Genomic DNA, 15,048 nt, shown 5'->3' with positions numbered 1-15,048 from the left:
TCGGACAAGTGCGAGTTGAACTGGCCCACCGAGGGTTCATACAAATTTAACTTTTTTATGTTTTATTACTTTTTTTTGTATATTTTATTTATGCAGTTGCATGCACGGAGTTGCAGGCGTACACAGGCTACGGAGACTGCTTACCATCAGGCGGACTGTATGTTTGTTTGCCACCGACGTAGTATAAAAAAAAACCTGTATTTGTAGTGTAAGACGATATTACTTGCCAAATTTCATAGTTCTAGGTCAACGTAAAGTACCCTATAAATTTTTATTACCTTGAGAGTGTCGAAGTTGATATAAGGTTATTTGTGACATAAACGGCCATATCTTTTTTACGTTAACTAAGAAGTCTGATTTTTTCATAGCTACAAGGGAATTTCAACTCTATACCTCCACGCGTACCCGAGATAAAGAGCCTTGACAGGCAGACGGACGGAGGGAGAACAAAGTGATTCTATAAGGGTTCCGTTTTTGCTTTTGAGGTACGGAACCCAAAGAAGTCAAACGGAGCTATGTTAATATACAATAAAATATTTTCTATAATGTTCTATACAGGGAGGCGAATGGGGACTACATTTGTAAGGAGAAGTGGCTGTCCACTATCCTCTTAATTACATATAACAGTGGCGCGAGGTGAAGGAGAATAAAACAAACACATGATTGTACGTTTTATACTTCATTATAATAATAATAATTTCTAAAACATATTTTATAAAATTAGATATTATGACCCTCTTACAGTCGCCATCAATAATATACCTATATCGTGCTTAAAAATATCGGAATTTGCATTGACGCCTGGAGTGGTTGTCCAGATGTTTAGGAGCATCATGTTCACATCGATATTTGACGGATAGCAACTGTACCTACGGGCAATCGATTTAAAAAATACATACAGTTATGACGGGCCAAATAGGAACTTCAATAGTATATTTGGTTATAGGTACAATTGTCTAAAAATATACCTATACGATATCTTAGATACTTCCAAAGGATACAACATTGTTTGTAAGTCCGTCACAGCCGAATTCATAATGTAAAAAAAGGTCTGTAATTTTTTCATAAGTGAAAAATTTTTACTCATTCAAGTCATTCACACGGTATACTCTCAATACAACATCATTTACATCATACATACATTTGTTCCATTAGATTTTTTCAAACCTCCTGGAAATTACGCTATTTGGAATCTATTAAAATCTAATTTTACGAGCAAAGCTTTTATTTCATGCAAATATGGGCCTATATCGGCTGTTGATACGCGATTAAACAAAAATGTAGCTTGGCTTGAATGTAGATCGACCTAGGTGCCAATGAAATCAATGTCACCTGATAAATAGCCTTACGTACCTGCTTCATATCTTTACTTCTACTCTTTGCTTAGTTACCTGCCATTGTGTACATATAAGATTTAGAAAACATGTTTCTATTACTGCCTAACCTAACCTAACCCAACTATAGTCCAATACTGCAACTATGGTCCATAAGTTCAAAAGGAAATTAAGTTTCTATACCAATGTTCCTTTTGGTTTACTCCTAGTTTTACCTTCCATATATAAACATACTTTGCATTAGAACTACAAAAATATAGTAAAATACACACCTGAACGAGAAAAAAAATAGTTTATTTATGGACCATAGTTGGGAGCTTTGGAGTATAGTTGGGTGGTTTTATGGTATCTGTTATGTTTTGATATGGTAACATTTAGATAGTGAGTAGGTACCTACAACCAATACATTCCGTATAAATAAATATACCGTACAAAATCGAATTGGAAAACTGGTAAGGAGTACATTGCAATACACGTAGGGCAGAAGTACCGGTTTTGGCCACCTATGCACCGTTTTTGGTAAGTTTAAATTTGAATAAATATATACTTAGTAAACTAATATACACAAACATTTTTTAAAGTTTTTAAAGCTTTATACGGTAACGAATCAAGTTTTGTAATAAATAAATTTATTTTATTATATATTTAAGACAATAAATGGGCACAAAGGGTTCAGTGGCCACAAAAGGTACTCCGGTTACTGGTAGGTGGTACATAGTTATTACATATCGACAAAGATTTAGGCATGATATAAACCTGTCTACTTGCTAAAACTTAAGAAATAAGTACCTTATTATCACTTAATTTCAACATACCTAGTTTGGACTGTAGTTTCTCACAGAATACTAGTAAATGCAACTTCGGCTTTGGGCATCATATCCCCTTGATCGAATAACAACATGTTTTCTAGGATTAGCTAATACGCGAGGTTCACATCTTTATCTTTACCTTTAAATCTGCGACCCATTTTGCAGTTAGTGCAAGTTACAGCTAAAGTGAATCAATCAATTTTTCGTGTTATGGCTCCATCAAGGTGTTGATGATTCTGCCAATGACGAGGTTGGATAAGACACGGCTAGTAGGTATATGAATCTTATCATGTTACGATCTTAAACTAAGTAAAGTTCAATGGAAAATACAAAAAATGTAAAAAATATGACAGATTTAGTAAGCATTTGACGTGTAGGTATTCTAAAATTATTACGAAGGTTGTTTTCGCTTACTAAACTAAATAATTATATTAATAGAATATTTAAGTAGGTATATAAAACTGTTGATAAAGTAATGGTTGTTCTTAAAAAGTGCGAGATTATGAAATAATGAAGGTAAATTGTTTTTTTTTTCATTATTTGTAATTTCTATTGATTTGATTCGATTTTAGCTATGTGCTTCACTTTACATAATTATATAGTTACGGCCAAGGCATTATAACACAAGTGTAGGTTTAAGAAACGGACGAAGTGAGTAACTTAAAAGGACCCCACGAGTGTTATAATGCCTAATTATGTAGAGTTACATACACTATTTTATCTACATACATATTATAAACTTTATTTCTTTCATTTACTAACCCAAATTACAGCCGACATTGGGGCATCGTTGCTCTATTGGCGGAACTCGCGGATATATGGCGGCGTCGTCGAAATATCTTTGTCGCTCATTTTAATGATAACGAAACTTTTGCTATAGTTACTTTAAAAACAACAAAACAAACTCATTTGAAACATAAAACTAATTAAAAGATAGACTGTAAAACTTTTTTCACGCATGTCACGCATACGTAGTTTTTTTTTTAAAGAGACAAACTATAGTCTGTTTCCGTATCGTTCGATACAAACTAACATGCGAGATTTGTCAAAATTGTATGCAATTTACCATTACATGTCGAACAAAAAGGCATCTCGACGGATATTAGAATAGAGGTCGGATCGAATTGCTTTTTTTGAGATATTCGTAATAAAGCCATTACAATATTTTCACAGATAAGATATTTGTTGTAACAAAACAGTTTATCTTAATATTGGCCAATATTTACGGATTTTTAAGGCATCATACAAGGTTTATGATATGTGTGTAGATAAAGGAATTTTCTGTTTTTATAGAATACGTGTTTCCTATAGACGGGCGTACGATCCGAAGGCTGTTCCATCGAGTAGAAGTTGGTTCGCTGTAATATTTTTGCCCATTCAGGACGCAGCTATGAGTGTGTGCCAGAAATAGATATGTGGACCAAGTTCGCGGTCTTCTATTTGTGCTTTTACAGCCAATTCACTCAGACGGTTGTTGTCTTGAAGGTAGTTGCGCCATGGTTTTCTAGTTAAAATGTAGTTAGGACTACTTGTAATGTACGTTTTTTTTTTAGTTTTTACCTTAACGAGTAACACTCAAAGCAAAATCGTTAACCATAGCGGTCAACCACATTAAGCTCTTACCAATCGTCTGAGTGTAATTCGCGATTTTTTAAATTATATTTTATTATACTGTAAAAGGTCTCATATTGCCGATATAGCGAATTAAAAATATAGGCACCTTAACTCTTGTCTTTGCTGATTTTAATTTAGGTAGCTTAATAAGAGTATCTTAGTCTTAGTCTTCTCGAATCTGGGACAGGAATGCAATAAAAAAAATTTGATAAGTATATGTTTGTACCCAGATTACATTAATACTTTACTATATTTGCTACACCTCCATGTCGTTAACATGTCGAATTCCCTTTTTCTTAGTAGCACCATTATCTATCAATCATGGTTAATAGTTTAATAGTTGCATGATATAATAAATTAGTATTTTGATAATTGTAACTAAGGCTTAAATAACATAGTATAAACTAATTATGCAACAGATTACTTAGCCACAATAGGCACTTTTTTGCTACACACGGCCAAGCTTATGCAATGCGAATGCTCCCGCAGGCAAAAGACCTGCTTTACGCCACACAGTGTCGGGGGGCATTTCCTGTCCATTCTAACACTCACTCAAAAATCCCACTAGGAATATGCTTTAATTATGTCGAAAACTGCGTCTTTCGTGCCGAAAATGAGCGCAAATAGCCCAAATATGAGCACAAGAATATTTTTCCAAATTAAAAAATTGCCAGGACCAAAGCCGATGTCCCAGTAGGTTATAACCTCAATGAACGCCGGCGCTATCAGGCCCAGGATGGAGAAGCAGAAAGCGCCGATGACGCCCATGAAGGGGCCTATTGTGGGCACCGCTACGGCCAGCATCACGCACAGCGTCACCATGATGGTGCGCATTACGTAGTCGGCAAGGTCGGGCCGCTTCGTGAACTTGTCCTTGATGCAGCTCCACATTATGTCTACGCACACGAAGAACTGTAGCCCAAACGTGCAGTATACTGCTATGGCGATCGAGATTTTCACAATTTGGGCAAGACTGTAACAAATCAGAATGAATTTTCTAATTGTTTTATTATTTATTCCTACTTAGTTTGTAGCTACAATACAGAGTGTCTCTCATCATGGGGGTTTAAATGCAGGGTTCGATTTTACTCGCTACACTGAGCTACTTTTATTATAGTACTTACGCCGAAATCGCAAAAAAAATTGACTTTTTCATACATTTTGGCTGATCAGATGTCGATGTTTTCTATGGAAAAGCCAACAATTTTTATGCGACTTCGGGGTTGGTCTCATACCGTAGACGATGGTTGCAAAATCAACGAAACATTGTATAACTGGCCCGCATCAGTCCACAAGACGAGTCTATCCGAATTACACTAATAAAAACCAGACAAGTGCGAGTCGCACTCGCCGAACGAGGGTTCCGTTCAAAGGACCGTGGGCAACTTTGTATAGAGCCTGGTCCCAAAACCAACAAAAATGAGAGTTAGGTCATTAGATAGGTATTTCTATGTAGGGACTTACATCATTTCGTTCTTTGGGCACCAAACGGAATTCCATTGCAGAACTGAGATATTGGTATTTTAGTCTAAATGTCATCACCCTTATTAACTAGGCAATACAGTCCAATTTAGTAAATTAATTGCTGCAGGGTAGATATTCGCGCACTCGGTGGACTCGATTCCCTCGGTTCATTCGGTGACATTTTGACTAAAATACAAACATCTTAGGTCTGAAATGGAAGTCTCCGTGCCTTTAGAACGAAACGAAGAACATAGAAATACCTATCTAATGATGACCTAATTTTCAACTCTGTTGGTTTTTGGACCATTTTGACGTATTCCTTAAACTTATTTTTTATTTTCACAAATTTATAGTTTTGAGATATTTTCCTGTATTTGTCGTGTAAGACGATATTACTCGTACTAGTCGTTCTTGCAACATTTCATAGTTCTAGGTCAACAGGAACTATCCTAGAGTCAGACCAAGATAAGTTGGCAGCGATTTTGAATAGCCCAGACGGTGCAAGTGTCAAGTAAACGCCATAATTTCATAGAAGTTTCACGTGTAGAATAATTCGTGCACGTAATTATCTTGGTCAGACTATATCAATTTTGATTCCCTTTAGTGTCGAAATATACGTTTTTTGCGGCATAAACGGCCGTATTATTTTTACATTCGCTTAGAAGTTAGTTTTTACAGCTTCAAGTAATGAATAAGAGTCATTGTATTTAATTACAACTCGATACCTCCACGCGATCTCGAAACAAATTGTCTTAACAGACAGACGGACGGACAACAAAGTGATCTAATAAGGGTTTCGTTTATTCCTTTAAAGATACGGAACCCTAAAAACGATGCCTATAAATGAAAACATCGCTTTCACAATGGCATAGTAGTATATATATATAGTTATATTATGTAGGTTAGATACTTACATTTCATTTATATCCAGATTTAGCGTAATGGAATCTTCAACCTTGTCAACGTATCGCAGGTATCCGAGGAAACCAAGGAGCATGTAAATGAGAGTAACTCCGGACATTCCCTTATTGAGTACTCCACAGAATCCCAGCATCGAACGCGGCGTCTTCATGGCGTTCTCTAGAGGCATCACTACGCCGATAGCTTCCATGGCGAAGATAGTGAGCGAAAAGAATTGAGGCCAATCCGATGGTGATGTTACTAATTGAACTTTCTTGAAATCTAGGCTGCCCGTGCCGACCAAGTAGTAAAAAGTTATGCCAAGTCCAACGCCCATAAAAACGTTAGCAATCATGGACACAGGTGCTAAGTACTTCAGGTTTCGGACCCAAGCCATGAAGATAAGGGGAAGAAGAAGCGCTATAATGAATATTCTTATTTCCACATCTTTTTCTTGGACATTCATGTAATGAGCCACGACCTGAGAATTACAAATTTAAGTAATCTTAGTTATTGATAAGTTGATAACTTAGAAAAATCATAGGTTTAGAATAAAGGTTAACAATATGTTTATATATAACTTATTTATAGTGCCTAATCCACATTATTGCATAGTAATGACACCTTCTACTTCGCGCCATGTAACATTTTAATCACCCTGACTTGTCAACGCCATCTAGTTTCAATATACGGAGATAAAGCGTTTACAAGAAATGTTATTTCATTGAGATTAACTCTTCTGGTGATATTTTATATAGGAGATTAAATTTATATAATACGAGTATATCTTATATATCTAGAACGTTTAAATACCTGTAAAATGTTTTTGGCCACTATAACCGTGTACACCGAGCAAGTACCAAAGTAAGTCATGAATAGACTTACAAGGATGAAAAGTCTGAAAAAAAAGGTAAATATAAATAATCTATAACAAACAATTATAAATTAGGTTATGACTCATGAGCGTTAGGTACTCGTATTGTGGCTCTGCGCGCGCGGCTCGGTTTAGCTCAGGTATTGAAAGTTTGGGCGTACCTACGTTACCATATTTCACTCGCAGTGCGATGTTGTTATCGTTATTCGTTATCACCACACACTTCGCACGTAGCCAATATCAATTTAAATATAATTTATTAATTATTATATATACAAAGGGTACCTGAAGGCGTTTCCCCACCGCTTGAGACTTTCTGGGCCGTTTTCTAGTGCCGCCTGTCCTACTTCTGGAAAACTCATCGTCGTTCGTCTAGTTTTCTTATACAGCACGTGGGCGCATTTAATCTGCAAGGCACACCTTACTACTTAATGCAACATACTTCAGTAGGGTACGTAATCTACACTAATATCAATCAGTTTTCGCCATGCTGTACTGTAAGCTAATTAAGAAGGAAGAATACCTCGTACTGAACTACACACAAAGAGAAAACGTTTTTCCACTTCTAAATATTTTCCATTCTCCATGATTTTTTATTTTAGTTGACACAATGAAGAACTAGGTCGTTTTCCTTTTTTTCAAATTACCAAAATAAAAAGCGAAACTTATAAACCTAGAGCCTATAATATATTATGATGTAAAAATCAACATCAAAATCAAAGTGATTTGTTAAGATTTAGATAGTGGCAACCGTTTTATCCAGAAATGGAATTGCATAGAAAAAGTATTATTATTTCGTTAGGATTGCAAAGATATTCTTCCCTCTTATCCGTACTATATATAATAAAATAACTATATATAATAATAGTAACGTTCTTGAGTTGTCAGTTCTTGCGGGTGTGTATCTCATTGGATTAGTTACCGCAAATAGCTCCATACCATTAAAACATAATTTCAGAACCAAACATGTTTACATAAATTGCAACCCCTTAACTCTTCTTAATTCTAGACTCCAGTAGTCTTTCTATCAAATAGATAAAGTTTAGTTTTAAATTAAATTCTCTGCACTGAAAGAAATGTTTGCATAACTGTAACAAAATTTTGGTTACTGTTTACACAAAAATTGGGACTTGCGAACTATGTGTTATATGTTACAAAACCGTGTTTGGCTATCAGTGTTCAGGTACTGGGTATACACTACAAAATAAGTTTGTAAATTTATGCAAAATTTATTTTCTTATAACCGTAGTTTAGTTATTTAGTAAAGCTACAAAACCAGTTCGGCTATCTATTTTTTTCAGTGTGGTGACGATTTTAAAACTTTAAGACATCTTCGTATTGAAATAAGTCTCTTCTTTTATCTGCACAAAGCACCATTGACAGTGTCATTTCATGTAATCAATCATTAATAAAAGATATAAGTGCTCAATCGTATTCTAATGTAATTTAACAATATCTTTATGGCAAGACTTATACGGTGAAACCAGAATGTCAATAATAGCTACGCGGCAATCTTCCTCTTTTCACATTGTGTTACACGATTGAAACACGAGTGGGTCTGTAATAACCATCAGATAGTTTTACTGTTATAGGATAATGATTCAATATTTCATTTATATTTTCATTGAATATTAAAAATGCTTGAATATTCAAACCAAACATAATAATTTACGAAGCTTTTAAAATGTCGCCTGGCAGCACTGATTATTTACACCTAAACTTACATACATACCAAAACTATTTTATTATAAAATATACAGATATTATATATTGATAATTTATATACACATAAACGCAAGTACCTAAACATAAAATAAGTACATAAAGCTTGCATATGCAAGGCACTTTGCTTTATTGACTTAATCATTACAGTAAAGACGCAGAAAAAGATTATTATATAAGGTAGACATATACATATAACGCTTACTGCTAATGCAAACTCTCTAAGACTTTCGGCAAATCGAAATTTTTTAAAATTGTTTTTACCCTGTTTGTAATTATAGGCATCGATAAGATGGCATATTTCTAAAAATGGAATTTTCAGGTATCTTTTACTAGAAAGTCCGATCATTTGCGGTTAGCTTATTCATAAAAATAGGCATTTACCAATTACCATGGTCACGACAATTATAATTAAATACTTAGTTTTATCGTAACAAGAAGAAAATGATTCGCTTTAGCTTACACACTATAGCGACTACACACTAAAACGGGCCATTATAGTAATTTCTATACAAAATGACCCTTTGCTTTGATTTCGAGTGTATTTTAATATATGTAGATATAATGGAAGTGGGGTAGCCATTCTTCGGGTATGTTCAGTTAGTGCGATAGCTCCCAGAATGGTGAGAAGTGGAGGTGTGGGAATTTAAGTGTTTACCAGAACATAGGCGCAGTGTGTGCAGACCACGGCCACGAGTATCGTAAAGAAGATCCCGAGCACGAGGCCCGCGGACTTGAACGCGAACGGCATGGCCAGAATGCCCGTCCCCAAGGAAGCCTTCAGCAGATGCGTCAGAGTATCATTGTTCCTGGCAACAGAAACATTGAAATAAAGTTCAAGTAATCCGGCAGTACTTAGATATTATTAGAAATATACTATTTATTAATGCGAAATCTTTATGTAACTGTAGGTCGTTTCATAAAGATTGCTGATGGTTATTTTGTTTAACCAATTATTTATTGGTATTACCCAATGAAAAGGTGGAAAATTTTTCCTAGGAGTTACCACCAAAATCTTGATAGCGTTCAATACTAATAAAAACAGTATAAATATACAAAGAGTGCTTTAATCAGTAATTAATTAAAAGTCGAATTAATTATAAGTTATTTAGTAATTAGTTTAATTATAAGTCGATTTCTGTTTCAGTAAACTGCCTTAAAAGTGATTAAAATTAGTCGGTCTTTGACTGATTTGTTTGTTCGTTCGTATATGTAATTGTGACGTTATTTATTGAAAGGGACCTTTTTGTCGCTGGCGCTTGCGCCATTATCAACGTGCTCCTATATAGATGCAACGCTGCGCTACGCAGTGCGACAAGCGCCCTCGACATAAGATCCAGGGGGCCTACCGCGAAAACTAAAATTCGCCAATTGCGGGGATCTTTCTCTTTACTCTCACTAAGACGTAATTAAAGTGACAGAAAAATGCCCACAATTGACGAACTTCGATTTTCGCGGTAGGCCCCTTGGTATCATAGATAAGGTCTCAATTAATTCAATTTACAATTTATAAGATAAATATCATCCACACGTTAATTTCACCTTAAATATTTATTTTTTACACTTGCGCCGCCTTTAATATTTTTGATCACTTTTAAGGCAGTTTACTGGAACACTAATCGACTTATAATTATTTATTAAAGCACTCTATATTCATACTATACTATTTTTTAGGGTTCCGTAGCCAAATGGCAAAAAACGGAACCCTTATAGATTCGTCATGTCCGTCTGTCTGTCCGATTCTGTCACAGCCACTTTTTTCCGAAACTATAAGAGCTGTACTGTTCAAACTTAGTAAGTGGATGTATTCTATGAACCGCATTAAGATTTTCACACAAAAATAGAAAAAAAACAATAAATTTTGGGGGTTCCCCATACTTAGAACTGAAATTAAAAAAATCTTTTTTCATCAAACCCATACGTGTGGGGTATCTATGGATAGGTCTTCAAAAATGATATTGAGGTTTCTAATATCATTTTTTTCTAAAATGAATAGTTTGCGCGAGAGACACTTCCAAAGTGGTAAAATGTGTGTCCCCCCCCCCCCCCCCCCCGTAACTTCTAAAATAACAGAATGAAAAATCTAAAAAAAATATATGATATACATTGCCATGTAAACTTCCACCGAAAATTGGTTTCAACGAGATCTAGTAAGTAGTTTTTTTTTAATACGTCATGAAATTAAAAAAAAAAAAATTTTCAACTTACCCATACCATGTGGGGTATCTATGGATAGGTCTTCAAAAATGATATTAAGGTTTCTAATATCATTTTTTTCTAAACTGAATAGTTTGTGCGAGAGAACCTCCCAAAGTGAAAAAAAGTGTGTCCCCCCCCTGTAACTTCTAAAATAACAGAATGAAAAATCTAAAAAAATATATGATATACATTACGATGCAAACTTCTAACGAAAATTGGTTTGAACGAGATCTAGTGAGTAGTTTTTTTAATACGTCATAAAATTAAAAAAAAATTTTTTTTCGTCAAACCCATTCGTGTGGGGTATCTATGGATAGGTCTTCAAAAATGATATTTAGGTTCCTAATATAATTTTTTTCTAAAGTGAATAGTTTGCGCGAGAGACACTACCAAAGTGGTAAAATGTGTGTCCAAAGTGGTAAAATGTTGAACGAGATCTAGTAGTTTAAGTAGTTTTTTTTAATACGTCATAAAGGAACCCTTCTTGGGCGAGTCCGACTCGCACTTGGCCGCTTTTTTACTCTTTTTATCAGTATTTAACTCTAACAACATTTTAGTGGCAACTACTGGGAATAAAAATTCCCACCTTTTACCAGTGGTAACAAGTACGATTTTTTTTCCCAGTAGTTACCAGTGGTAAAAGATGGGAAAAATAATCCCAGTGGTTACCACTGGTAACAATTTGGTGGTAACTAGTGGCACTAACCCGATTCCGAAGCAGAATAATACCTACATTAGGACACAAGTATGAAAAGTAGGAAATTCGCAATAGTGGCGATAAATTAAAACACGACCGAAGGGAGTGCTCGTTACCGCACCAGGGCGGTAAATTAGCGCCATATGGATTAAAATGGATTCCTTGCAAATTAATGGATTGATTGCAAAATAATTTGATGTATTGTTTATTGGCGTTATTACGTAACTTTTTGTAACTATCTTTATGTTAAACTGTTAGAGAATGGTAGATATTTTTGACGCCTAGTCTGATCTGCTACATTTGATTTTGATTGTACCTACCTACTTAATATTTTTCTCACCTCACCAGCTGGTAAGGGCTCTCTTGATTTTTCAAAAACTGATGAGAAAGTTACATTTTATCCACATGAGGGGCAAATTAATCAAATGCAAATTTTGAGTTATTTACTTATGTTGGCTGGTAGAACTGACTTTTAGAAGATGATTTTGAATGATAAATATTTACTAACATTCATTTTGAATTGATTTGCTTTCATTTTGTTTCATTTTTACGGTTTTAGTATTTACCCTGTGTTGGTGTGATGAACAATTTTGTGTTTCACTCGGTGGATTTTTTTTTGCCTTGAAACCCTCGCAACGCTTATGAATCCATGTTTCGAACCACTCGCTACGCTCGATTGGTTACCAATATTAGCACAAGAAGTTAAACAACAACTTTGCCCCCATGTAAAACAAATAACTATTAACGTATATCTACAATATTAAGTTTAGCGTCTCTATAATATAAACGTACCTACTAGTTCGGAACTACATAAATACAAGTAGAGACCATAACTTAGAGGTCCTGTATATTATTGTACAAGGCAGTATATACGTACGACGTAGGATTGTCGACTTTTCTCTCCGCAAATGGATCAAAGTCTCCTGCGGACTCGACGTCTTTTGTCATATTGTATCTGAAATAATAAACAAATATGGCGATAAGTATATTATTAAATGAGAACGGAATTAATAAATAATATAAATAAAAATTGCAACACTTACTTGCTGACTATTTTCTCTTTGTTTCTTTCATCTTCGGGCATTAAATTTTCCAGTTCATGTTGCGGCTGTAAGCCATTTGCTTCTTGTTTCTAGAAAAGGAACCAAACTTTGTATCTTACATAAATTTGAACTAAAACAGCAAAGGTTTTCCAATAAAATATATTCGTTACTTACGGTGCCCATTTTGTTGCAATGTAGGCAGACCTTGGATTAGGGTAGAGATGACGCGATCTGCAGGCAAAGAAAAAAAATGATTGAATATTTTTATTATTCATAGTTTAAAAAATGATCACGATCAACAGTGGAAATGTAATATGATCGAATAGGTTCTAGGTTCATTGGTTTCGAATCACTCACTCACTGATGAATTGATGATCATCAGAACGCTTAGGGTACTTCCTGAAGTTCTACAAAGCTTCCTACCCTATCCAGGGTGAACTCTACAGCTTAGTCAAAATATGTGGCTTGACCGTTTCGCTACCGTCACATAGGCGTAAGGTAAAAAATGTATTCACTATACATTACTTTTTAATAGGTTTCTACAATACTTCATGTAACGAAACGGCAAAAGTAGCAATATTAAAACATGCGTCATTAACATTACAATTAGTAGGTATGTCATTGGCTTTCACCCGTTTTTTGAGAGATTGAGCAACAAACAAGCATCTAATCTAATCTAAAAAACAATATTTCACATTTTGGAAGATATATTAGCAATTGGGCTAGTTTGTAAGTAGAAGGTACGAGGGGAGGTACAAATATTCGCGGAATGAAGTATGTATTTGCACATTAAATAAAACAATAGAAGTATTTTTCTTTTTCAATATATTTACCCTCGAGTTTCATGCATTTATCAGATCGACTAATTAATTTATGTAGACCATCAAAAAATATTTTTATCTTTGTCCTCAAAATGAGCCGAAATAGCCTCCTTCACTTCCTCATCGTCACGAAGATTTTTTCCTCATAGTTCTTTTTTTAATTTGGGTACAAATAATTATTGCTGGGGGCCAGATCCGGGCTGTAGGGTGGGTGAACCAGCGATTCGAAGCCGCACCTGTTAAGAGCAGCACTCGCAACATTGCTTTTGTGAACCGGTACATTGTAGTGCAACAGCAACACACCCACACACAGTTTTCCCCGCCTTTTTAGGGTTCCGTAGCCAAATGGCATAAAACGGAACCCTTATAGTTTCGCCATGTCCGTCTGTCTGTCTGTCTGTCTGTCTGTCCGAGGCTTTGCTCCGTGGTCGTTAGTGCTAGAAAGCTGAAATTTGGCATGGATATATAAATCAATAAAGCCGACAAAGTCGTACAATAAAATCTAAAAATGAAATTTTTTTAGGGTACCTCCCCTACACGTAAAGTGGGGGTGAATTTTTTTTTTCGCTTCAACCCTAGAGTGTGGGGTATCGTTGGAAACGTCTTTGAAAACTAATAGGGGTTTTCAATAAACATTTTTTGATAAAGTGAATATATTCGGAGATAATCGCTCCGAAAGAAAAAAAATGTGTCCCCCCCCCTCTAACTTTTGAACCATAGGTCCAAAAAATATGAAAAAAATCGTGGAAGTAGAGCTTAAGAAAGACATTAAATGAAAACTATAGCGGACATGATCAGTTTAGCTGTTTTTGAGTTATCGCAAAAAGTTTTCCCTTCATAGTAAAAAGACTTACTTTAATTAAGTACTGATTATGCAAATTTAATTGCCTATTTGTTTAACTTCGGGTGAAAGGTACCGTTTCATCCCTTGGTTAACAATTTACTATACTTTAAGCTCCAGTTTAGCTTATTGTGACGGAAGAGTAACTACGGAACCCTACACTGAGCGTGGCCCGACATGCTCTTGGCCGGTTATTTCTTTAATGGCTTCACGTAGTCTTTCTAATAGCATTGCATAATATGTCCCAGTTATGGTAACACCCTTGTCCTTGTAGTCGATTATGACTTATGAGAATTCCTTTTGAATCCCAAAAAACCGTAGCCATCACCTTTCCGGCCGATTCTGATACCCTGAACTTCTTCGGAGGTGGTGCACCCTTATGCCACTGCATAGACTCTTGTTTCAACTCAGATTCAAAATGATGAACCCAAGTCTCATCTCCAGTCACAATTCGTTCAAATATGTGGGTAGGATTGTCACCGCACAGATTAAAAATTGCTTCGATGCTTCAACTCATTGTTGCATCTGCTGCGGTTTGAGCATTCTCGGTACCCACCTATAAGCACTCACTTGCTAAGATGTTGCTCAAAATTGTTGTATCTGATACACCAACTAATGCAGCTAATTGTTTCTTTTTAAGTCGAGCATCTTCTAGTACGGGTTTTTCAATTTTTTGAACGGTATCCGACGATGTGACTTCAATCGGCCGTACTGGGTGAGAATGGTCTTC

General features: G+C 35.4%; 1 protein-coding gene across 3 annotated transcripts in view; it reads right to left on the bottom strand.

Annotated features, from left to right (window-relative positions):
* Positions 1 to 660: 660 nt before the first annotated feature.
* Positions 661 to 15,048, bottom strand: part of LOC133516215 (proton-coupled amino acid transporter-like protein pathetic) — a 46,578-nt gene continuing 32,190 nt past the window's right edge. For all 3 annotated transcript variants that reach the window (XM_061849043.1, XM_061849027.1, XM_061849033.1), the window contains exons 2-9: positions 12,831 to 12,887; positions 12,657 to 12,745; positions 12,491 to 12,568; positions 9,376 to 9,526; positions 7,281 to 7,402; positions 6,935 to 7,019; positions 6,136 to 6,602; positions 661 to 4,730 (exon numbers count right to left, since the gene is read on the bottom strand). In XM_061849043.1, coding sequence (XP_061705027.1) covers positions 4,322 to 4,730; positions 6,136 to 6,602; positions 6,935 to 7,019; positions 7,281 to 7,402; positions 9,376 to 9,526; positions 12,491 to 12,568; positions 12,657 to 12,745; positions 12,831 to 12,839 — 1,410 coding nt within the window. In that variant the 5' untranslated portion in view covers positions 12,840 to 12,887 and the 3' untranslated portion in view covers positions 661 to 4,321. The remainder of the gene's footprint in view (positions 4,731 to 6,135; positions 6,603 to 6,934; positions 7,020 to 7,280; positions 7,403 to 9,375; positions 9,527 to 12,490; positions 12,569 to 12,656; positions 12,746 to 12,830; positions 12,888 to 15,048) is intronic.

This window comes from Cydia pomonella, chromosome 1 (genome assembly GCF_033807575.1).
Source record: "Cydia pomonella isolate Wapato2018A chromosome 1, ilCydPomo1, whole genome shotgun sequence".
Lineage (NCBI taxonomy): Eukaryota > Metazoa > Arthropoda > Insecta > Lepidoptera > Tortricidae > Cydia > Cydia pomonella.
This window is presented reverse-complemented; position numbering and strand designations above follow the sequence as displayed.